Here is a 25,394-nt window from a genome sequence, read left to right as displayed (position 1 = left end):
CTTATCCTAGAATATACAGTATGTGACTAAAGGGCAGAATCCTACAATAGCTGTTGTTGCTTTCAGACTGGACAGACTGACTCAGCAGGCTGGTTCAGGCAACTGAAGCTCCGTCATCATTATCAATAGTTAAAGGTGATCACACCTGCAGGATGCTGCACCTGTCCAACCTGCTGGGCAGGTGCAGGCCCTGATAGGATATATGAACCTCTACACTCTGTAGCTACAACAGCCTTTATCTTTGAAACTGCTGAAGCATTTGTTCCATCTGTTGGTCACAGTGGACATACATCCTAATGCCTCTATCTCTGTTGGAGTCATCATTTCTCTTTGAAAATGAACGGACAGTGTCAAAAGTAAAGCTATAGATACAAACTGATCACACAAAGATGTAAGAACACTGCTGTGTGAAATATCACAGTGTGTTGGTGCAGATCACTTCACTGGAACCAGACCAGACAAGGTAAAACAGACTCAGACAAAAGTACAGGACTGTCCACATATCTTTGACCATAAAAAAGTAAAAAGTAATCTCCTCTTTTTTTCCATTAAAATGTAGCATAGTAGAATTAATAATGTAACTACTTGTTAGTATTAATCAGGTCATTGTTTTGTTTGTAAAATGCCATAAAACAGTAATAAAAAAAATCTTCATCACAAAAGATCCAAAAGTGACATCCACAAATGTCTGATTTTTTGTGCGACCAATAATTCCAAACCTAAAGATATTCAGTTCACTCTCTCATAAGGCATCAGAAAGACACAAACTGGAGAAAATGGAATCAGAATTTTTGTTTTGTTTGATGATTTTTTTTGATAAGTGACTGAAACGACTGGACATAGACAGGGCAGACAAAGTAAACTGTCTTGTACACTGTATTTTGGCCATATAGTGTGACCAGTAACAGTTATCAGTAAAATCAACAAGCAGCTAAAGATTATTTTCATTATTGATTTTCTCGATTAATTGATCAATGTGAGAAAATAGTGAAATATTCCCACCAACAATATCCCAGTTCCCAATGTGATGTCCTCAGAGGTTGTGTTTCATCTGTCTAACAGTCTAAAATCCACACATATTCACTTTACTATCAAAGAATATGAGGATTTACAGCTGGCAAACAATTATCTTTGGATTTTGGATGTTTGGTGGATTAAATAAGAAATCTGCAGACGTCACCCTGGGCTGTGGTACATTATTCAGTCCTGACCTCCCTCTCTGTGTATCAGTCAGTGTAACTCAGCAGTCATGTGTTTTTACTCAGTTCCAGTTTCAGTCACTGACTTCTCTCTGCTTCCTTCACCTGCTGCCTTCAGTCAGCAGGATGAAGTGAGACGTGACAAAAACTGCTCCCGTCAGCTGGACGTCATGTTCCCGCCTCCACACTCCTGCACGTTCATATTCCAGTTTATTATCTAATATTAACTCCATGTCTCTCTGACTTTACAGTACAACCTAACCTACAGGCTGCACTGTGATGGTTTGGATAATCCCTCAGTTTCAACTATTTTCATGTATTAACTACTGATATCAGGGGTTATCTGATACCTTTTCAAAATCAATATGATAATTGATAATTGATCAGCGTTGTTAGAATGACACACCTTAAGTGTGTAAAGAACCACTTTCAGAATAAAAAGCTGTCTGTGTTTGAACATTTATTAATGACTTCCTCCTACAGTGGAATGGTCTCTTTGAAGAACATTTGCCAACTGATCACATGACTGATCAGAGACCAATATCAGACGTAATAAGGATTTGTGTGTGAAATCTTTAAATCTGCAGGAATAATGAACAACAATTTAATATATTTATAATGTATAGATATGGAAAGATGGATGAAATAACAAGAAACTGTCTCAAATGGAAACTAAATTCAGCAGCGAGATGTTCTGCTGTTGGTATGAGGCTGGCGTCATCGAGGATCTACTCTGTAGGGACTTCACAGACTCTGCAGCTCTCTGACATTAACAGACTTTATGTTCTTAATATATTAGCGAAGATGTCAGTGTTACAGTTTTTGCAAAGATGTCTGTAATGATTGATATTAGATTACTAGTCTATGAATAGACATTTTACATCTCTCTCATCCACAGCAAGCAGCTGCAATAACTTGTTAATGTGTAGATATTAATGTAAAGACAACAACATAGTACAAAGATGTTGGGGCAGCCATTCCTATTGTTTTCGAGTTGACCATGTGGAACTCTGAAGTTCCCAGTCAGAAGTTTCTGATGTTTACCATCATCAAGTCTTTAAGTATGCCATATTGTTATAGTTTATTTGTATCTGTGTGAGATCAGATCCTTTCCCTTTTTAAATTGGTGCTCCAAGGAACATTAATATTAATTAATGTTATCAATTAATACTAATATTTTCATATAAATATTTTTGTAAATTTAACCAATAACTGATAAACCATTGCAGCTATAAAATGTCCCACACAGTCAAAATATAAAAGCATATATCCAACACACAAACTTTGTTCATACAGTATGTACAGTGACTTGCCTGAAATATTTTAAACACAAGACAGTAATAATAAAGAGTAAGTTATGACTCACAATATACTAAAAACATACATTTTGACAACAAATGTCTGAATTTTGGGGAACATTTAATGAAAAGTGTCCACAAATACTAGGATACAAGATACTTATGAGTTCTGTGCTTCTTTATCTACTATATTTCCTTGATGATGGTGATGGTAAGTGACAGACCATCGATTAAATACTATTAATCTTACCAGTAAAAAAGTTGTTACAAGGACCTGGGGGAGGGAGGGAGAACACATGAGCAATGTCTAATAATCACTGAAGAATTTTTCTTTAAGGAAAAACTGACTCTACAAGAAGTACAACTATGGCAAAATGGCAAAAAACTGAAATGGTAGAGCAAATAAATTCATTATCAGGACTGTGCAACTGATGAAAAAATGTGTATACATTTTCCAAACAGTTGTTGTCTTGTTTGTTTAAAGAGGAAAAAAATATATATTTTGACATGATCAGTTGTCTATGTTACAGTTGTGATGGTATTTTTTTTATCACTACTGACATCATTTTTTTTCTTTAATTGACAGAAGCAGACTTATATGACTGGAGTCTCTTACATTTACAGACAGTCCATAAAAACAGTTTCATGTAAGTGACCATGAGCTCTAAGGTTAGAAATGACGACATTTAAAACCTCTTCGTACACACATGCAAAGGTCTCTAATGTGACCTTATTTTTAGATTAAATACATTCGCATTACTTTACTCTAAAACATGCAAGAACATGCAACATTATAATGATTAATATCACAAAATTAAATTTAAATTTATTTATAAATGTTTCATTGCGCAGAATTCATACATATTTCCTTTATTGTCTGGGTATTGGTTGATATATATTTTGATTGGAGAAGGTGCGCTTGAGAGGTAGTGAAGAGAACCCGCGCCGGGGGAAGTTCAAAAGTTGTTCCTTTCAAAATAAAAGTGTTAACTATATCCTCCCCTGTGTTTTCACGTGTTAGTTACATCAATTATAGTGATAAATGAGTTGTGTCTTCTGTAACGATTATTTTTTTAAGACAAGACAAGAAACACTGCTTCCAAAAGTAGGATATAAATAATATTTAATACCTTATATATTCAATTTTATACTTTTTAAATAACCTTAAACCCCCCACCACCACCACCCCTTGTGCCCTTGTTACCACTCGAAACTTTGAAGTTTCATTGACATGTACATTTATTTTGAATGTTGAACCGGAAGTTTAAGTGTGTACCAATTCTAGCAGGCTTGAGGCTATCTCAAACAACCAAAATTACGGAAAATTCGTCAAGTCCAGAGTGCATGTCTGAGAAGTAATCTTCATATTTTGTGTTTTTGTTTACATGTAGCAAATTTTCTGTGTTTACTACATTGAGAGTTGTGTTTGAACACGTTTGTAAACTGTTATTAAATGCTAACGATTTAGCTAACCAGCAGGACTTTCTTGTTGCATTATTTTCGTTTTAAAGGTCTTGTGTGGTTTTGTGTTCGCTTTAAAAACACGCAGCTGCACGTGCACTGTTGGTCACGCACACTGCGGTGTAGTTTAACAGGAAGGGGCGGCATGAAGGAGGAGTCGCTGCTGCGGTACAACTTTTAGTTTCCCCGTTCCATTTCCTTGTCTTCCCCCACACTGTCCTGCTAAAGCCCGACTCACACGTCTCCCTGGGACGGTAAACTTACATTAAACCCAAAATGTACCGGTATTTTGGAGAGCTACTCACCCGGGGAGCGGGCAGTGTCCTGGCCTCAGGCTGCACCGCTGCTGCTGCCGCTGACTCGGCTCTACCGGCGTCCGCGTCTCTGCTGCGGTACCGCGGCTACAGCCAGGCCGTGGACCGGGACGACGACCCAAACTTCTTCACCATGGTGGAGGGCTTCTTCGACCGTGGAGCCGCAATCGTGGAGGACAAGCTGGTGGAGGACTTGAGGACGCGAGAGACCCCTGAGCAGAAGAGGAAGAGGGTCCGCGGGATCCTGCGGATCATCAAGCCGTGTAACCACGTTCTGAGCGTCAGCTTCCCCATCAAGAGAGACAACGGAGAGTGGGAGGTGATAGAGGGCTACCGGGCTCAGCACAGCCAGCACAGGACGCCCTGCAAGGGAGGTGAGACCTGCAGCTGGACCATCACAACAGTATATATAATAATATAGGTATATTATAACGCTATCACAACAGTATTATCAGACTGTCGGAAGTGGCAGACAGGAGGTAAAAAGGAACATGATAGGACGCTTTTAGAGAGCTGAAACTAGACTCAAGAAGTTACTACAGGATATACAACGAACATTTTATTGAATGATTGCAACAACAAGAAAAACAGCAACACGCTGACATCTTCTTTAGGGTTAAACACAACAGTCTATGGGTTAACCTGGATTAGTAAACTGAGTTACAGGCAGTGAAAGGGCCACATGTAAACATATCTAAATCAAACTTTTTAGGAGAGATTGCCACCCTGTCATTTGCAGCCAGTTGAGCCATTGTTTTAGCCCATAATTTATAATAAGGTGCAGTATTTTGGCCTCAACAGTGTCTGTTTATCTGTCGTAGAGGTTATAACAATCCATATACTTTTAAAAGGAGGAGGAGTCAGAGTTCTGAAGTTCAATGGCTGAGCCCAAAATACACATTTTCCATTATTATTAAAGAGCTGGATATGACCAAAGTATTTGTAGAATAGAGACCCCTTCCCATTTTGTAAACCGATCCTATGTTTTGGGTGTGCAGTCTTATTTGCTTTCCACCACTGATTGCATTAAAAGCTAAATTAATATGTAGATATGTAGTGATGCTGTATTTTAATAAGATAGACAAAAATACTATAGAACATTTATATTCTCTACATCACAGTCTTACACAAGATGCTCTGCAAGGGATGGAAGTGGCTGGGGTATCACTGGAGTATCATAACGTTACTGGTAGGATGTCATTAGAAAGTTAAACTTACAGTGGGAGTAAAAAGCCAGATGATGAACACTGCTAGATAAATGTGACCAGACATGCGAAGTAGAAAATCAGGAATATCATAAGAATATTACAGAAATGTTGAAGTGACAGTGGAAATTGAACATAAAGTTTGTCCTGCAGGTGGTGTGAGGTCAGGAGGTCACCAAAATGATAAAGATTCATCTTCTGGGAATAAGGAATATCCATACACATTTCTTGTTAGTTTAGTCCAGGACTGCATTACTAAAGCTTCACTCTACTATATTTTTATATTGAAAATGGATCAAAGGACTATATGCAATGTGTAAGGAGTCATTCATAGTGATGGAAAGCAGAAAAGATGGAGTTGTGAAATGTTCGGCCCGTTTACTAAAAACATACCAAAATTATCAATTGATTATCAGAATAGTTTCTGTATCATTTTCTGTCAATCAACAAATCCATTACGTGACTAATCATTGCAGCACCAAATCGAATTATTATGCACCTGTATGTCAAAAATATACTATAAGCTTAGCTCATTTTTAATATGTTTGCTAATTAATAGCAGAGCTTCTCTTTTCTATTGACAATCATTTGGTCACTAAAGTCCAGTGGCTTTGGGCTAATCTCACCTCCTGCTTTTCAATGGAAGAACCAACCTGAAATAATATGAATGTAGAAAAAATGTCTAACAGCCAGATTTTAGAGGGTATCTCTTCACTAGAGCTGTTAAAAGGCTTCATATTGTCATATGGGCTGAAATTCTGTCATCATAACAATAACAAAAATGTAATGTTGTACTGTATCAGCGGAGATAAGTAATAAAAGATTGTGTAGACGTTGAAAGGAGCGTCAGGCATGTTCGATGTGGTTAAAGGTGGTGAGGTTTCCTCCCCTGACAGGAATGCTGACAGTCCGGTCAGCAGCTGGTTCACCTGCACACTGTGTGTGTTTATTTGTCTTGCTGGTTACTGTACATTCATGATGGGATCTTGATGAATGTGTTGCCTCACAGACTGACCACAGGTCTGTTGACATAAGGTTCAGGCAACATGTGTGGTGGAAACATCCACATGAGATGGTAGAGATACATGTAGGGTATCTGTAATACTAGCGCAGATACCATACTTTCATGAAAAAGTTGACTTTTAATATAAACCTGTTTTTCCTCTTAACTTTTCCTTCAATGCAGAAAAGAAATTAAAGTTGTCAAAAACTAAATGTTGTCTAAACACAAGTAGAACTTCCATTAAATGAAATGTAGTCCAAAACTGGAGAAATTATTCTTTAAATCTGAAACTATCTGATCAAAGAATAAGTCGGTATTTGACAAGTTATGATACAAATTTATTTATATAGTCATTGGTGAAAAGTAACAAAGTACTTTGTCACTTTCCAGGTACTGTACTTAAATTCAAATCTGAAGTACTTGTAGTTTACCCGAGTTTATACTTCCACTTCAACTTTGCAGATTCTGATTCATAATATAAAACCTAATCAGCAATACATTTCTGATGCATTATTACAGATTACCAGCTGCAAGATGACAGTGGTGCTTATTTATAATACATCTATATAATGTATAATCTTATGAAATTACTCATTCTGCATAATTAGTACTTTACGATGTGGCATGTTACTTGTAACAGTAGTATTTTTACACTGTGGTTATAAGGCCTTTACTTTTGTGAAAGTTAGATTTCAGATGCTAAATCACTGATTCCTCAGTGATACACATACTTCAGTTTAAGTTCTGTCACATCCATAAATCTGACATCAGGACACAGATATAAAACTTGCTGAGAAATGGACTACTTCTTACAAAAAACTGTGAATACTGGATCAGGTGCCTTGATTGAAATGACATGAAAAAACAGAACTCACAAAACTTTGTCCTCTAAGCTGCCAGAACAATATTTGAAACAACCATTTGAAACTCCTGCTACTACAGAATAATATATCAGTCTGTGTATTTGTTAGCAGAATGTCTCAAAAACTAGTCAACAGAATTTGTTAACAGACTGAGATAGGATGCTTTTAAAGTTTTTTTTCCCCACTCTCTAATGAACTACCACACTTACATTATCTCTGTTATTCAAATTACACATTTACAGGACAGCTAAATGCTTTCTGTTGCAGGGCTTATTTATTTACTTTAAGCCTTTTTAAACTGAATACAGATCAGTGCTGGGGGTGCTGTGCAATTGTTTCCTCGACAGCAGTGATGGGATATTTCCAGGAAACGCCCTGGACACAGCTCAGAACTGAAAATTACACCAGTTTGTCAGCAGAAACCTGAGAGGAGTTAATCCCATCAGACTGTCTCATTGTCTGCAGGAAAAGTCTTGTTTTAGGAAGAAATCTGGCCCCAGTTCAAACTCTGCCTGCTGCGGCTGTCACTGATCTGTGCTGTGAAAGAAAACTTCACAGAGGGTTGTCCTCGAGTAGCAGCAGGTGGTGCAGTGGTTGATGTATTAGCTGTGGAAGTAGTGACTGGGGAGGTAGTATTGCACCTTTGATTCAAATCATATCATATCAACTATCATCTATTCAGGGTTGCACAGATGTTTCTTTTTCATTTTTAAAACAGCTGGTTATTTCAAATATTGTTCTCAAGCCTTAACAGATGCAGATACAGACAAATTCAAGGTGGTGATTCTGCAGTAGAGGAGATTGAGCTGAAGGCTCCCATTCTGCTCTTTTTCTTTTTCTCTCTGTTTCTGATTTTCACAATATTGAGCAGGTGGAAGAAGGCTGTCATAGACACTTGTTTTATGTTTCTATAAAATGGTCAGACTGAAGAGGGTTTTATTAAATGTTCGGTTTCTATGCCATATGTCAGAACAAGATCACAGATGTCAGAACAAGTGTTCCTTTACATAAGCCAATTGAGTATAATAGTGAATTAAATGCTGAAATAAGGCTGTCGCATCATCATCTAATAATTATTGTATCTGCACCAAGCACTAACTCAGAGTCTCTCAGTAATTGACAGGTGGGTGGTATATAGTAAGTGGTAGAAATGTTTTTTGTGTTTTCTAACTTGGCTGTGAAAGACCAAGGGAAAGGCTTTGAAATGAGTTATAAGTAAGTTTAGGTCAAGGGCTGACTAATGAGCCGTAGTGAATATTCGCTGTTACCCCTCCTCCTCAGTCTGTGCCTTAAGGAAAGTGGCTGTTTTCCTGCAATACTGCAGTACAAGACACTTCTTTCATATCCTGATTCTGCCTGTTCATCATTATCCATAACATGCAGTCCAGTTCCAGTTTGACAGTGGCACAGTGGTGCAGTGGTGCAGTGTTGCAGTGTTGCAGTGGTTAGCACTGCTGCCTCACAACAAGAAGGATCCAGGTTCCAACTCCTGTTTGGGGCCTTTCTGTGTGAAGTTCACATGTTTGCTGTGCCTGTGAAGGCATTCCTGTGATACACTGGCAACCTGTCCCGGGTGTAACCTGACTCTTGTCCAACGTCATCCGGGAATGTCAAGTCCAGACTAGAGCTGCAACAGTTAGTCATATATTTGTCTGTCAAATGCAAATTAATCAGCCAGTTGATAATCGATTAAGTGTGTTTGTCATTTTTAAGCAAAAATTCTGAAGTTCCATTTGATGATTTTCTTTGTCATACATGACAGCAAACTTTTGTAGATGTCACCTTGGATTGTACAAAATGATAAAGCTTTCCTCTATTTTCTATTTCCAACAGTGTGTTAGTCTGTCTCATAGTACTTTCTGACTTCCCAACTCTGTCTGTGGTTCACTGTAGTCTTTATCAGACAAACAGGAGGAAATAGAGCATTTGTTAGGAACTATTTTCAGCAGTGCATTAATCCACATTTGGTGTTCTGGTGAATAATTGGGCCAGCAGGACGGTGTGTGTAGAAGTGCAGTGCAGTGCAGATAATAATCTCACTTTCAGTGGAAACCAGTTTTCAGCCTCTGAAAACATCATCATCATCAGCTGACATATGATTAAGGACATGAATTATCTGAGGTGTGTCACAGCGAGGTTTTTTTTATCCTCTCATTTGTTTTTCTTTTTATTCAAAGTAATTCAAAACAGCAGTGACTTCATTTGTTGCAACCATTTTTTGCTGCTGATAGATTTTTACCTCCACCAAGAAGGTTATGTTTTCACCAGTGTTGGTTTGTTTATTTGTCAGGAGCATTTTGCAAAAATGTGATCATCTGGTGTTTTTAGATTTGTGTATCAAACTATTGTTTCCAAAACCAAGACTGAACTTAAATGACCAACAACCAGGAGTCATCAGCACAAAACACCTTAAAGCTAAAAGTAGCTCCAAATTGTCTGATTTAGGAAAAACTCCTATGTTGTCATGTCTGCAGCAGAGAGTCCATCATACACCAGTGACAGACTGACTCCTTGGTTTGACATTGACATTTGACATTCTTCTCTCCAGTAAGAAGAGCAGCATTTCCTGCAGTGGTTTACACACAAATCTGGGTTGTAGACAAAAGTTAACAAGGCGCCATTTCTGTGGTGGCATCACTGTATCTTCTGTAACCCGTGTATAACTGGTGGAACATTATGATAGGGCTCAGGATTTGAAGCACTTTTGCCAAGAAAATTGTCCAGCAGATCCTCTAGAACCAATTATATGTTGAAAATAGAGTCATCAAATAAATGAAAATAACAATTGTTTGAAGAAGTTTAGGCCCATTTGAACAGACAGACGTCTTTTCTCTTTGCTCCAACAATAAACTGACACTTTGGGGAAAAAAATGAAAGTAAAAGCCCCTGTTCCATGAAAACAATCCTACTTTTATAACTCTCTATTAAATCTTCATGTTTGATTAATTCTGGGCAGAGGTACTATTAAAAAAATAAATAAATAAAAATAAAAATCAACCACATAATGAGTTTTTGTGCTGTTTTGGCTATCATCTGGTAGTTACTGAGGGATGAGAGGTGTCAGGATCTGGGTGGCTGACCACCACAGCTAAACAAAGTTTTTGGTTGGAAACTTTCACCAGATGGTAATGGTCTTAGAATTAAACACTGAGTATTTCTTAGTTGTCTGTGGGTAAATTAGATCAGCTGCCAAATGTACTGAATGTAAATGTTAATATAAGAACTGGTAGAGTAGGTGAAGGTTGTGGTTGTTTCAGATCTATATGAAGTTTTACTAAGTAAACTCATTAAGTCAACTTGATTGAATGTGAAGCTGTTTGTACTGTTCCTTTAAATGAGCCTGTTTTGAGCAGAGGTGACCACACCCCAGACTGACTGACTCACTGCGGCTTCAGAAACATCTCCTCTCACGCCAAGTGTGTCTGCTTCCTCTTAACTCTTTCGCACTCGTCTCTTTGCTTCACTTCTTTGTTTCCCTGCCGATTTCTTATTTTTTCCTTCTTTCTTCCCCACTTTTGTTTTTGCTTCCTGTTTACTGCTCTTTCACTGCTTCACATTTTTTTATTTTCTGTCCTCGTCCAGTATTTTGTTTTCTGCTGCTCTCAATAAAATAAAAGATTTAAAAAATCACAATTTATTAGATTTTTACTCCTTTTGTCTTTGCACAAATAAATCTCAAGAGTGTAACATAGAATAAGAAACTCTGGTTTTCTCTCTTGGTCTGTTTTTCCATCTCTCTTTTATCTCTCTGAGCTGCAGCAATTTTGTGCAGTTTCCCTGCAGCAGGCTGTATTCACAGTGATGCGTGTGAACAGGCTTGCATGTATTGGCTCAGCTCTAGACTCATTTCCAGCTTCAGACTGAACTCCCTCCACTTTCAATGAGTTCTTATTTTCCATATAGAGACAAATAGGCTTTTGATTTGAGCAGCAGAGGGAACAAATTTTAATGTTCATTTCTGTTATTGGGAAATCTCCAGTACATACCAACAAGTGTTTATATTTTAGCAGCAAACCAGATTTGTAACAGAAGTGAGACTGTAAATAACCCCTTGGTGTTAATTCAGAGGGCAAAGAGCTAGTCACTAGCAAATTTATTTATTTATTTTTTTTGTAAATGCTTCACATTTAGGTCAAGCAAGAGCAAAACACTTGAAATCAGTGCTATGATGTTTTGATTTTGGTTAAAAGTTTTCATATAATTTTTAAATATTTTGCTTCTAGGAGATCCACTGTGAAAGAACCTAGGATATATACAGGAATATTGTTTGTCTTAATAAGCTGTATCATTCTGGAAAAAAAAAACTTGATCTCTAGTTTGGATACAAAGTCAGGTAGAGGTTGATGCATCTGGAGCAGGAAGCAGATGGACTTAAAATTACAGCCTGTGGACATTATATTTATGGAACACCTAATGATTGAAACTGTCCTCTTCGCATCTCACCACTACTAATTCACATCACTATTACACACTGCATCTCTACTCACTCTGGAAAGGGAGTTAAGGCACAGATGCAGTCTGTTTGGACTCATAGATAGTGCATGTTTTGGTTCAGGTGCAATGTCCCAAAATTCAAACACAGGGCTTCACTGTCTCGGGGGAGAGATGAAGGAGAGTGGAGAGAAAAAGAGAAATTCACTCAGATTCACTGCTTTTGGAGCTATAGACCTTTATCTTTACTTCTGTAAGTGGAAGAATCTGAGTTTTATTGTTTGTGTGTTTCAGGTATCCGTTACAGTACAGATGTGTCTGTAGACGAGGTAAAGGCTCTGGCCTCGCTGATGACATACAAATGTGCCGTCGTTGGTGAGTACACACACACACACACACACACACACACACACACCCTTTTGGTATATTTGGTATCCAAGTCACTCCTCTGGTATTGGTTGTAGAGTGAAGCTGCTGTTTGTTCTAGTATTCCAGTAAAGTGAATTTGTTCCAGATGTGCCATTTGGTGGAGCCAAAGCCGGAGTGAAGATCAACCCAAGGAACTACTCTGTAAGTCCAGACACAACCTCCAGACTGTTTAAGTTTCTAGTTGATCTCCTGCATTCACTCATTTTCCTCCAACACATAAGATCTGATTCATTTGGTAATGATAAAGAAAAGCAGTGCTCTGACTCTTAACAGAGAAACGAGAAGGCACAACATGTCCTCAAATCTAAAGCAGTTTCCTTAAAATAATCAATAGTCAGTTAACCTTTAAAGCTCATGACAGACAGTGGTACTGAGAGGCACTGACTTGACCTGTGTTCACCACAAATTCAGTAAAGTCAGAATTTAAAGAACAGATTTACTGTTCAGACTTCATTTAAAACTGCAGAGCTTCCACTCCTGTCTGTCACCAACTGGCCAGAAAAAATCCAAAGTATTAAACAACATAATGACACACAGACAATGCTATACAATCCCCATTATACATTAGATCAGACAATTAAATCAAAGTCTGACTGATTTCTTCTTCAGAAGGCCTGTAGCCTTCAACAGTAAATAACCTGTGATGTTACTGAATAAACAGGAAGTTCTCCACAGACTCTGGTTTTACTTGTTTTATATAAGAAAATACACAACCCTTATTTACATGAGAAGTTTAGTAAGCACCTGTTCAGGTGGGACAGGTGTCCAGATACACAAATGCTGAGAGAGCCAGCGTTATTAGTAACACCAAACTTAATCCAGTCCAGTTTGAGCCTGGCATAAGCCTCAGATAGCTAACAGCTTCACGCTGCAGTGTTCGTAGACACGATGCCAGAGTGAGCACAGGGAGCCACGCTGACATTTACTTCTTCCTCGGATGGTGAGGAGGTGCATTAGTTTTTTCATTTGTGTGGTTCTTATGAGTGGTCACCCAATACACGTTAATCCATCCTGTTAAACAGTAAGAGGTACAGAAGTACATTTTCTGACAGTTACGCATCATCCTCAACAACCTCAGTTACAACAGTTATGACAGTCGATAATCAATTGATCACTGACATCCCTAGACCTAGCAAAACTTGAGGCATCGCACACTACAGACAAGTTTTAATACTGACTTTGTTCAGACCTGCTGGGACTTGCAGTAGTATCTTTTACACAGCCTGTCCAAGTTGATAATATGGCACCATTATTATACCTCACTGCTCTGTATAAAAGGTGCAGAGGTGGAACGGGAGGACCCCGGCTGTCTCGCCTTTAAGCTGGCAGTGGTTGTAGTCACAAAAGCAGTGTGATGTGTGAGTAAAAAGAGAGCTGAAACCCGAATGACGTAGATGCCTCTGTGTTGCAAGTCATGCCTCTGATTCTGCTATGCCAGCATGCTGTATAAAGTCACACACCAGCACAGCATTATGCCGGCTGTGTGTGTTTCAGTGTAAATAAGCAAAGGTAGTGTAATGAGGGGTCTTTCTAAATCCAATACAGCACAACCTCTGTCCTATTAATTCACCACAGTGACCTAGATCCCAGGTGTGTGTGAGTGAAACACTGCTATTAGTAAAAATCCTGTTTGTGAAGCAGAGAGTGAGTGTGAGAGACAGAGATCATTAACAGCTGATGATGTCCTGACATGCTTTGTTTCCTGATTGACTCACAGTCTCATATTACAGACAAGGAACCTCTGCTGCTTCTCACTACACCTAAAATCTGACAGTTTTTCTTTCCTTCACACATGACTCAGCAGGTCTTTTTTAAATTATTATTAATTGGTGTAAACAGTAAAGATTAGTAAGGTTAGACCACTCTGCCACATCTGAGGCTGTAATGATCATCACACTCAGGGAGGATGAAGCTGTTGGATGAAAAAAAGAGATCATTTGAATGTTAGATTCACAGTTTTTTTTATCTCTGCCCACACAAACACTGAAACAATTATTTCTTGCTGTGATCATTTAAAAGATGCCTTCATAATGACAGACACAGACACAAACACTAACTTTGGAAGATTCCTTCTTGATTTGTGGAATAGGCTACAATAGAATAATAAAACTGACTGATATGGAATTAAATTGTTTAAAGTTGACAATTAAGTAAACAGTTTGATTTATAGATGGAAAAACAGACTTTAGTTCTTCCCAGCTGATCAGAACTGAAACGGTCTCAGCACTGCTGGAATTCAGTCTTGAATACCAGATTCTTTCAGCTCCCTCTGCAGATTACTCTGCAGCAGAAAACATGAACATTTTTTTTCCTGTCTCACTTCGTGCTCTGGGACTGACAGTAGATGAGTGTTTTGTGGTCTGAGAACAGGACTGGAGGATGAACTCTCTGTAAAGGTTTGCGAACATGTGAGCAAAGTTTATCTAGAATGGCTTTAGAAATAAAAATGACTCAAACAGTATATATACAGGGAGGTGGCCAGCCATGTCTGGAGACAGCACAATGATAAGTGCAGCTGACATATCATCATATCAACACCATGTAGGTTTAACATGTTTTATTACTCATATAATTTAGCAATGTGTAATTACAGGACCACACTAATGTAATATTTGGCAAAGCTGTGACATATTGTGTGTCAGTGCTTCTGTATATTTACTTGCTTGTCTATTTACTTTTACTCGTGTTTGCATGTCTCTGTCACACGTTACCAACCCCCAGTCTAAACCATGTAAAATAACAGCAGGATGTTCCTTTAACTGGTGATAACCCCCGACCCTCCCAATCTGCTGCTCAGTGGTTCAGACCTGATGGGAAATGCTGAGCCATCACCTGGCAGAGAGACACTGGGATTCTCTCTCTCTCTCTCTCTCTCTCTCTCTCTCTCTCACTCTAACATGATGAGTCAATAACTTTCTCTCGCTTTCCCTCTTTACACATTGATTTCTGCTCTCTCTATCTCTGGGGCTGAACTCTGGCTAAATGTTTGCTTGACCTTCGCGCTTTCCTTTTTTTTTCCGCTGCAAAACACATCAGCTTTCTCACATGTGCAGCCCTGTGAGGACCTCCGACCTTTTCACATGAAGAACTTCCAGGAATTAGATTCAGTTCAAACAGACAAGTGTCAAATCAGCTGTCATTATTAAAAAAAAAAAAATCATTCTGATTCATCAGTTTCATAGTCTTTGAAGAACTTGATTAAGTTCTTAAAAAAAAAAAAAGTTGTTAAATCTTGTCTGCTGCAGCAGTAAGTTAGTAGTAAAATGTGTCTATAAGATTGTAGCTGTCAGGAGACTTCACAAAATCATCAGCTAAAAATCAAAGTTTTAGCAGGAACATAAATGAATGAATCATTTTTCACTGCTCTGTTTTTCTGCCACTTACCCAGATCCAGGTTAATTGATTTATAGTGGGAATTATTGTCATATACAGCTGAAAAGTACACACAAAAATGTAGTTAAATTCATGAATTTAATAAATAATTGTAGGCCTTTTTGTCTACATAGTCATTTTCTGACTGATCATGACTCTGGTTTTAAATTGAGCTTTATGCAGTTTTAGAAAAGATCTTAGAGTTTAGTTTGTTCTTGCATAAAAAAGATTAGTTTAGCATGTTTAAAAAAACAGTGGAATGTTCAAACAGATTCAGTGTTTAAGTCAGACCTGGGTTGGCCTAGTTTAGCATAAAGTCCCTATCGATATAAGATAAGATAAGATAGTCCTTTATTAGTCCCACAATGGGGAAATTTACAATTTACATTTTATATCAGTTACTGCTTTTTTCCCTATTTTGGACATTGTTTGATTTTGTGATTAGCTGTTACTGTAGGAGACTGGGGAAACAGCTTCCCTGGCTTTGTCCAGAGCTTAAAAATACACTTACCAACACCTCTAAAGCTCACTGAATAACATTTTCTATCTCATTTCTTTTTTCCATACACAGAGAGAACTATAAATCCAGTCCACAGTTTTAGGTTTTATGGGGAGTTATACCTGAACTGACTGTTGGTGTGTGTGTTTTCAGGACACTGAGCTGGAGAAAATCACCAGGAGGTTTACTATCGAGCTTGCCAAGAAAGGCTTCATCGGTAAGTGATTTCCACCGTGAAAATTACCTCTCAAATCACCAAGTCCAACACAGCAGTGCAGTGCAACTCGTTACACTTTGTTTTTAAGACACCTGTTGTCTGGCTTTTATTGAGTGTTACTGATGAATCATTCTTTTTTCATTTTATTTCTATTTGTGTTATTCATCATTGTTTTATTGTATTTTGGTAGTCTGTTCTGAAATCTGCTAATCTGTTTTCTACAGTTTAATGTAAAGATCTTTGAGCTGTGTCGTGTGTGTTTTTAAAAGGAGCTATACAAATAAAGTCTATGATTATTAAATGAGGGAATATCTTTTGGAAAGAATGCTGTTCATCTCTCCAGCAGAGTTCAGAGATTTGGGAGAATTTATAACAAACATTTCTGAGGAAACAGCACAAAAATGTGATGAAATGAAATGAAACATGCAGCAGAACGGAAACACAGAGACTTAACTGCCTTAATACATGAAGACTGTTGGTTATTATTGCCCTTCATCTGTCACATGTCTCCAATGTTTCTGTGGTTCTACAGGGCCTGGTATTGATGTTCCTGCTCCAGACATGAGCACTGGAGAGAGGGAGATGTCCTGGATCGCAGACACTTTTGCCACCACCATGGGACACTATGTGAGTCTCCACTCTGAATATTAACCTGAACCTACGTTATGCAGGGGGCATGGAAACAGATAAGGAGTGTCAAAATATCAAAAATAAACAAGCAGAGGAAACATTAATCAGAAAAGTCACACGTTAACGCAACATCAGATGTAGACTGAGCTGTAGTTTAACACTTGAGTTCAGGATCAGACATGAACTCCAGATCTGGCTGGAGGGTTTCTGCTGCCAAACCAAACACCGCTGAAAGTAAATCACGAGTCTTCACTGTGTTCAGGCTGGTGGATGTATATCCTTCAATCGGTGACTTTCTCCTTAAGTTTCTCATCATCTGATTGAGCTGAAAATCAACCTTTGACCTCAGACCTCTTTATCTGTGAACAGGACAGCGACTTCAGAGTCAGTCAGGTTTTCCAGCAAACACAGATATGCAGTCATTGATAGTTTTGGTCTGTTTTTAGCTGTAAAATGATTGGAAAGAGTTTCATGGTGTTGCTGGACACAGCTCCCTCTGAATACAGCAAACTTATAGAGTCACTGCAGTTGGTCTCATCAGAGGATGAGGATCAGAGGACTCTGATGAGGACACAGTGGTGTCAAAACATTAGTCTGTTTGTGCAATTAAAGACTGAATTATTAAGTGTGCTCCAGTTCATTTTGCCCCGTGAGAACTTATGAGAACTTATCTTTACGATACAAGGATGCAAACGTCAGTGCTTCTTTTTTCATGTAACAACTTTTAATTTAGTCTTTAATTAGTTGACAGCCACAAAATCACATTGTCGTCATGTAGAACTAATGTCTAAACACACCATACCTTGTTTATTTTATTTATTTTAAGTACTCAATAGGCTACTACTGTACTGTATTATCATTTTTATTCTGATCATTTGGTTAGTTATGGGGATATAGCATTTGGGTTTGATGTGAACTTTTTCTTTGTTGATAGTATATTAACCTGTTTACCTAGATATATAGGATGCAGCTGTGACTGCAGAATGCAGAAGTCATTTTAATTGTGATTTATGGACAACCACCAAACAAACATGAACTAACATGAATTAACTATCAGACCTAAACCATGGACATTGTGCTGAGCTGAAGGGCTGTAGGACTTTGGCCTCATATTTTATCTCTGCTCTGTGACGTTCATTAAGCCCGTCCTCACTCAGTTTGTTCCTCTCTGGGGGTCTGTGCTGCAGCTGCACAAGTAAAAACAACACAGTGCAAATAATATTCAGTCTTATTTCAGTGAATATCGATGCTCTGAATGCCTACACGAGCCATGTTGCTGTTGCTGCAGGTCACAGAGTATGACTGTGTGTCGTTTGCCACATGATACAGTGTAACACCAGCAGGAGGCTGAGCACTCATCCTCCTCAAGTCATGGAAAATAACACAAGTTTTTACTTTAACATGTTGGATGGTCGACACATATTTAAGGAAAGGACTTTTGTTCCTTCTTCATCTGGAGTATCTTCCCGTAAATCTAATATTTCACATTTGTTTCCTTGACTGTGGTTGATGTTGAAAGTCAGACTCGAAAGGAAGCTGAAACTTGCAAATGGGATTCAACTGCTGTGTGTTTGTGGATTTACTGGCTGCTCCATTGTGTTTCAGTTTTAGCAAAAAGGTCTTCCAGTCGTCTCTTTATTCAGCTCTCTATTTTCCATCCTCAGGACATCAATGCTCACGCCTGCGTCACCGGGAAGCCCATCAGTCAGGGAGGAATCCATGGTCGGATCTCTGCCACTGGTCGAGGAGTTTTCCATGGCATTGAGAACTTCATCAACGAGGCGGCCTACATGAGCCAGCTGGGGATGTGTCCCGGCTTTCAGGACAAAACCTTTGTCATCCAGGTACGCCTGGTCCTCTTCCTCATCATTCCACACATTTTTCATTGATTTAAAGTTCAAGAGAGAAATTCCTTCCTCGTGATCTTTGTATGTTATTAATGTGACACACAAAACTCGCCATTCTTCCTCTCCATCACTCTTTCCATCCTTCAGTCATCCCTCTCTCCTCCTCCTCTTCCTCATGGGGCCCACCAGAGTCCTCAGCTGTGACTCATCTGAAGCCACACATGTTTTCCTTCAGTTTTAGCCGATGAGTTGCAATCAACATGACCCACAGCACACAGACCGCAGGATTTTAATCCTTGCACATACTCGAATATTTAGTTCATAGCTTTTCCAGTAAACTGCACCCTCAACAGAAAGATTTAAAAAATTAATCTTTAAATTAACTATTTTAATTCATTCAAATTTTGACCTGATGTTGTTGCAAGATGATTCATCCTGAGGAGAACATGACTTTGACCACAGTCCATCCAGTAGATGTTGAGATATTTCACACTCTGTGAAACTGACGATAAAATGTGGCTGTGAGAAATGTCTGTGATGTACACAGGGTTTACTGTGCCCTCTGTTCTGCCTGCAGGGTTTTGGTAACGTGGGTCTCCACTCCATGCGTTACCTCCATCGTTTCGGAGCGAAGTGTGTCGGAGTCGGAGAAATGGATGGAAACATCTGGAACCCCAACGGCATCGACCCCAAAGAGCTGGAGGACTACAAACTGGTGAGCACTGGTCATATATTAGAGAAATGGAACAAAAATAAAAGCAACCATAACACACAGTCCACTCAATACACAAGACCACTACGCCACCTGCTGGACGAACAGTGATGTCGCTACAGTACAGTCAATCTGTCGAACCTACTAACTAAACCTTTCCTCTCTGTCTCCAGGCCAACGGGACCATCGTGGGTTTCCCGAACTCAACACCGTACGAAGGAAACATCCTGGAGGCCGACTGTGACATCCTGATCCCAGCTGCCAGCGAGAAACAGCTGACCAAGAGCAACGCACACAAGATCAAAGCCAAGGTAACACACACACACACACGTGCACACATAGTATCAGTCATCATCAGTAATAATTGAATCATCAGTTCATCATTTGTCATCAGTGAATGGGAGAAATCAGGTGATGTAGTAAGTTACTGACTTAGGAACCAGATTTCATCCCTACCCCAGACTGTGTTTTTAGAGCATTACATATTTTAGGTAAGTTAGTGATACAAGATGCTGATTATTGATTGATTGATTTATTCATTAGAGCTTTTAAACTGACAGCACAGTGAGAGAACAGGTTCTATGTGGTACCTGAATTTTACAGTCAAATGTACAATTGTGGAAACTGACATATTCAGACTCAGGAGAAATGTAGCTGAGGAAATCAGGTTTCTTGTTTATATGATGCTTAAGAAATCAGATCACTGCAGAAAACTGCCTGTAACCTGGTTACTCGTTAAAACTCTCTGTTCTGTCCTGTTTTCCCATCATCTCTCAGTACTGATCTGGAGTCTGTATTCCTTTCAGATCATTGCTGAGGGAGCCAATGGTCCGACCACACCCGAGGCCGACCGCATTTTCCTGGAGAGAAACATCATGGTGATCCCGGTGAGTGGAGTCTGACACTGTTTGGAATAAGAGCTCATCAAAAAAAAAAAAAAAAAAAAAAAGATAAAATGTCAATGGAACTTCTGCATTACTTCCACTTTTAGGTGTCACTGAGACTCATCTCCTTGTTTCCTCTCCTGGTTCCCTCTCCTTGTTTCCTCTCTGCTCTGTCAGGACATGTATCTGAACGCCGGTGGTGTGACGGTTTCATACTTTGAGTGGTTGAAGAATCTGAACCACGTCAGTTACGGTCGACTCACCTTCAAATATGAGAGAGACTCCAACTACCACCTGCTCAGTGAGTGACATGAGGTCTCTTACGTTTACATACATTTATATCAGTCTGGCAAATACACACTTTGTCATGAAACCAGTTATGTGGTTTCTGTAATAACAGTGGTCCAGCAAAAGATGCTGTATAATCTGCTGTATATTTGATGCAGCAGTGACAGAGGCCTGACACTGATAGATTGATTGTTTATTTGCATTTTTATTGAAAGGAGCAGCACAGTCAGCACTGCCTTATCAACTGACGGCTGATTTGTAGTAGAATATAACTACACATTCAGCTGTAAATCATAGTATATCACTATAAATGTAATTATTTTTGCAGAGGCGGTCGTTTAAATATATTCATCTCCTCGTTGTGATTTCAGATATCAGCCTCGTTTCACTGTTTATTGTCCATTTTCAGCCCTGAACTTAATTTCCTGCTGCTGCTTCTCATTCACCACTGAACCAGCAGGAGGCTTTTATTGTGATTTACCTAAAGGAAACGATTAACACTTAATCTGCTAATTATTTACTTAGTCAACTCTTTTTAATACAAGAGCAAACAACAGTGAGAGAGCGACAGCAGCTTATTAATGCTCTCACCTCACTACCTCAGTGTCGGTTCAGGAGAGTTTAGAGAGGAAGTTTGGGAAACACGGCGGCGCCATTCCCGTCGTCCCCACCTCTGAGTTCCAGGCCAGGATCTCTGTGAGTATACAGATACTACCACTACTACTACTACTACTACTACCACTACTATATGTCCTCTCCTTCTTTTACTTCTTCTTCTGTGGTGTTGTAACAGTGTGTTTTGGTTGCAGGGAGCATCTGAGAAGGACATTGTTCACTCAGGTCTGGCCTTCACCATGGAGCGCTCTGCCAGGGTAAAAAAAACACACACACACACGTCTACATAGTCTCTACAGCTTAAGTGGCAGATACCTGATTCAGAAAAATCCTACTTGCCATGTCTTAGCATTTTAAGACTTTTGAAGGATCGATTTAAGACACTTAGACTAAAACAAATGAAGGTTTTATTTTTTGATTAATAAACTCATGACTCCTGTAAGACTTTTTAAAGATCTGTGGGAAAACTGTTGTAACCAGAACAATTAGAGTCCAAACTCCACATGTCTGAGTAAACGGAAAGTGAACGACAAAATGTCAGTAATGTTACATATTCTGTGTCTGAAATGTTTCTCTCCTGCTTCCTTTCTTTTCCCTCTTTTTATTCCTCCTAACTTCCTTTCCTCACTCCCTTCCACTCATGCAGCAAATCATGCGGACAGCCAACAAGTACAACCTGGGTCTGGATCTGCGGACGGCGGCGTACGTCAACGCCATCGAGAAGGTCTTCAAGGTTTACAGCGAGGCCGGCCTCATCTTCACATAGAGTCACCTCCATCCGCCTCCATGTCTGTCTGTTACCTGTCCCGTCAACACCTCACTTTTTAAACAGAGTCCAGGGTTGACAGTTTTTGCGCAGCAGCAGTGTGCAGAAACTCTCCCTGTTTCAGTCCCTCTCTTCAACACACCTGTTTACAGTCTTTTTCTCTCCATACATTTGAAATACACTTTAGAAACTTGGGGTTGACGGCTTTAAAACGGGCTGAATCACAGCTCTGCTGCTTTCTGATGAATCCTACAGCTGCTTTATGCACATATCAACCTAAATATATAGAGAAATTATCTAAAAGCCTTAAGAGCACAGAGAAAACTGTCACCACTTGCCTGCAATACACTGTGTGGTCAAAAGTATATGGACACCTGCACCCATTAACTTCAGTGTAGTTGTGGCCTAGTTTTTGTTTGTTTGTTTGTTTTGTTGTTGAGATTAATGGATGTTTTTCTCAACATGATGAGTCACTACATTATTACTTATCGAGGACAAGAAAGAAAAACATTTTATACAAACAAATGATCTTTGTTCTTTTACTCGATAATTTTAGGTGTTTGAGGCCTTTCAGAATTTATTCAAGCAAAACAAGTGAAATTAATCTGTGGTCTGTTGTAGAATTTGTCTCAAACAGTAGACACTTTGTTTTAAGGTGTGACCTGCCAATTTTTGTAATCAACTTGAAGCAAATATAGTCACTTCCAGCTCCTCACATGTAAATATTTCCTGATTTTCATCATCGTCTTTTATCATAGTAAACTGAATATCTTTGGGTTTTGGACTGTTAATTGAACAAATCAAGATGAACTTTGAACTTGGATTGGAATTTTTCTCTAGAGCTGCAACTAATGATTCATTTACCTGTCTTTAATGAATCATTCGGTAAATAGTAAAAGATGTCCATCCCTGTGTCCTTGTGCCCTAGAGTCCAAGATGACCTCTTCAGATGTCTTCTTTTGTCCTGCTGGCAGTCTGGAACCCAGAAATATTCAGTTTAATATCATAGACAGCCAGAAAATATTCACATCTGAGGAGCTGGAATCAGAGAATTTCTGCTTGAAAAACAACTGAAACAAGTAGCTATGTATCAAAACTGTTGATTAACTTTGTGATCTTTTTTTTTTTTGGCCTAAAGAAAAGCAGTGTCTGTCTATGACCAGCACCTACTCAGTCACAGGTCACAGACACTCAGCTGCAAAGCAGAGGAGCTGGAGTTTTTTTTTTTTTACTTGAAAAATGATTCTGGTGGAAAGACTGAAACCAGACGAGCATAGGCTGTTACATGTTACCAGGCGTCCACATACTTTTGGCCACATAGTGCACACTGTATCGATATGTTTGTGGCCAGCTGGAGAGCATAGATTTATTTTCTTTTTATATAATGCAGTCAGTGCACATGTGCCTCAGGACTTTAGCTTTAATAATTACTGCTTCTAGAGTTACTTTATTAAAGGACCATTCCTATGTTTTTTTGTGTGTTTTCAAGCCTGTTGACTACAAATCCCGTTTACTCGTTATTTTTCAAATCATCCATCAGTTTTTCGAGATAATCCATCACAGTCAGTGTTTAGTGAACTGGGACCACTTTGCTTTAACTCCCCCAGTTAAGCATTAACGAGCAGTATAGAAGCATTTAGTAAATACTGTATAACATAATATCATGTAGTTGTAGGCAGCTATAAGTACATTTTAAATGTTCATTAACAGTTTACAGTTGAAATGTCTTCATATATAAAATTTGAAGACATATTTTATGTTAGGTCACAACTATGTTTTCCTGTGTCGTCGTTCATTATCTGTTTATACAGCAGCCTCTACAGGAGGAGCTGTTAACACATACATTAATAAACACTTAGATCTGATTACAGCTGTTGGAAACCAGTTATTACATCTTCATATACTGTTAATGAATGGTAAACAGAGGGACTTAAAGTCAGAGGTTACAGCTCTCCACACAGATTGTTGTTGTTGTTATTCTCTTATACCTTTTATTACTCTAACACCAGGCATATACAGGCTTGCTCCAAACAAGATCTCATTGTACTTGTACAGTGTCTGTCTATCTCCATCCATCCATCCAACTACATTTCTGTGCAGCAGTAGTTTAAAACAAAACATTTCAAAAAATCTGTTACACTTCAACATCCTTTAAAACTACGTCAGTTGTAAAATAAAAAGCACCTGGCATGTTGCCTGAAACTTAAAAAACACCTGGAATGATCCTTTAACTGTTCGCTCCTTGTTTAGTTTGTCTGCAGTCAAACTCCCCCTGAGAGTTTGCTGTTTTTTTTTTTTTTTTCCTTTCAGGTTGTGAAACAGTTGCAGCTCACGGTCAAGCTAATCTATGCAGTTAAACTCAGCAATACTGTGCTCTGTTACAGGACTGTAGGCTCCTCACACACCTGCCTCCCTAACCACTGAGCTCAGAATCCTCAGATGATCAGTGTCTCAGAGTTTTGTTTCAGAAAATCAAAATGAAATCAAACTTGCTGCTCGATGGTGCGAGTTCTCACAGGAATTGTTAGCTCTGCTAACAGACAAAAACCAAAGATGTTGAGTTTACTGTCATAGGAAATTGGACAATGAATGAAGTGTTGCTGTTGTAAATGCAGTGTACTAATACTGAGAGTTCAGTCTCTCTAAGAAACTGTATCTCAGTGTAAGACTTATCTGACACTGAACTTTGTGAGACTTTTCATCTTGACGGACACAAACTGACAGAGCTGTGGTGGATGAAGCTCAGACACTTTCTTTAATGAACTATGCAAAGCACACTGCTAACTGTGTGTTATGGTCCCTGTGGAGGACACACACCAGTCAACAGGCACAAATTCAAGAAGAAAGCTTTGCCCCCGCCAACACCAACATCACTGCAGCTCACAGTGAAGTCACACACACAACACAACCAACAGCAAAGAGTCTGAGCTGAACTAAACTGACATGTGACCTTTGTTGCTGCCACAAGGCTTCACACCATCACCTGAGATTGTAGTTTAGGGAAAGAGGGCATAGGGAGTCAGGGGAGTTTGATGCTGTATTGGGGGAAAAAAGGATGAAACAAACGGTTTTCTGTCTCTCAGCCCTGATTGAAACTGCTTTGGGATTCTGTGTGTGGAAGTTTTTATGCTGTTTTGTTAAAATAAAATAAAGTACAAAGAAGGTCAATGTGTGTGTGTGTGTTTGTCTTTATGGATCTGTTTTCAGATCTAATTTGGTAAATGGGAAAATAAACAGCTGGAAACTAAAAGAGAACAACAACAACAGATGTTACAGATGCTGACAAAAACTATTTCATTTTAAGCAGGTTACTCAAAAATCATTTAGAAGTTTTTAAAGAGTCTGTTTCATGTCGTACTCT

The 25,394-nt window shown here is 38.9% G+C and overlaps 1 protein-coding gene across 1 annotated transcript; it reads left to right on the top strand.

Moving 5' to 3' along the window:
* Positions 1 to 4,106: 4,106 nt before the first annotated feature.
* LOC108895691 (glutamate dehydrogenase, mitochondrial) lies at positions 4,107 to 25,201 on the top strand. The gene is made up of 13 exons (XM_018694608.2): positions 4,107 to 4,646; positions 12,069 to 12,149; positions 12,289 to 12,344; positions 16,228 to 16,291; positions 16,824 to 16,918; positions 18,586 to 18,765; positions 19,346 to 19,483; positions 19,654 to 19,791; positions 20,287 to 20,367; positions 20,542 to 20,665; positions 21,257 to 21,348; positions 21,462 to 21,524; positions 21,914 to 25,201. Exons 1-13 carry the CDS (start codon positions 4,235 to 4,237, stop codon positions 22,031 to 22,033), a joined length of 1,644 nt encoding a protein of 547 aa, XP_018550124.1. The 5' UTR covers positions 4,107 to 4,234; the 3' UTR covers positions 22,034 to 25,201.
* Positions 25,202 to 25,394: the final 193 nt, after the last annotated feature.

Source organism: Lates calcarifer, linkage group LG16_LG22, assembly GCF_001640805.2.
Source record: "Lates calcarifer isolate ASB-BC8 linkage group LG16_LG22, TLL_Latcal_v3, whole genome shotgun sequence".
NCBI lineage: Eukaryota > Metazoa > Chordata > Actinopteri > Centropomidae > Lates > Lates calcarifer.
This window is presented reverse-complemented; position numbering and strand designations above follow the sequence as displayed.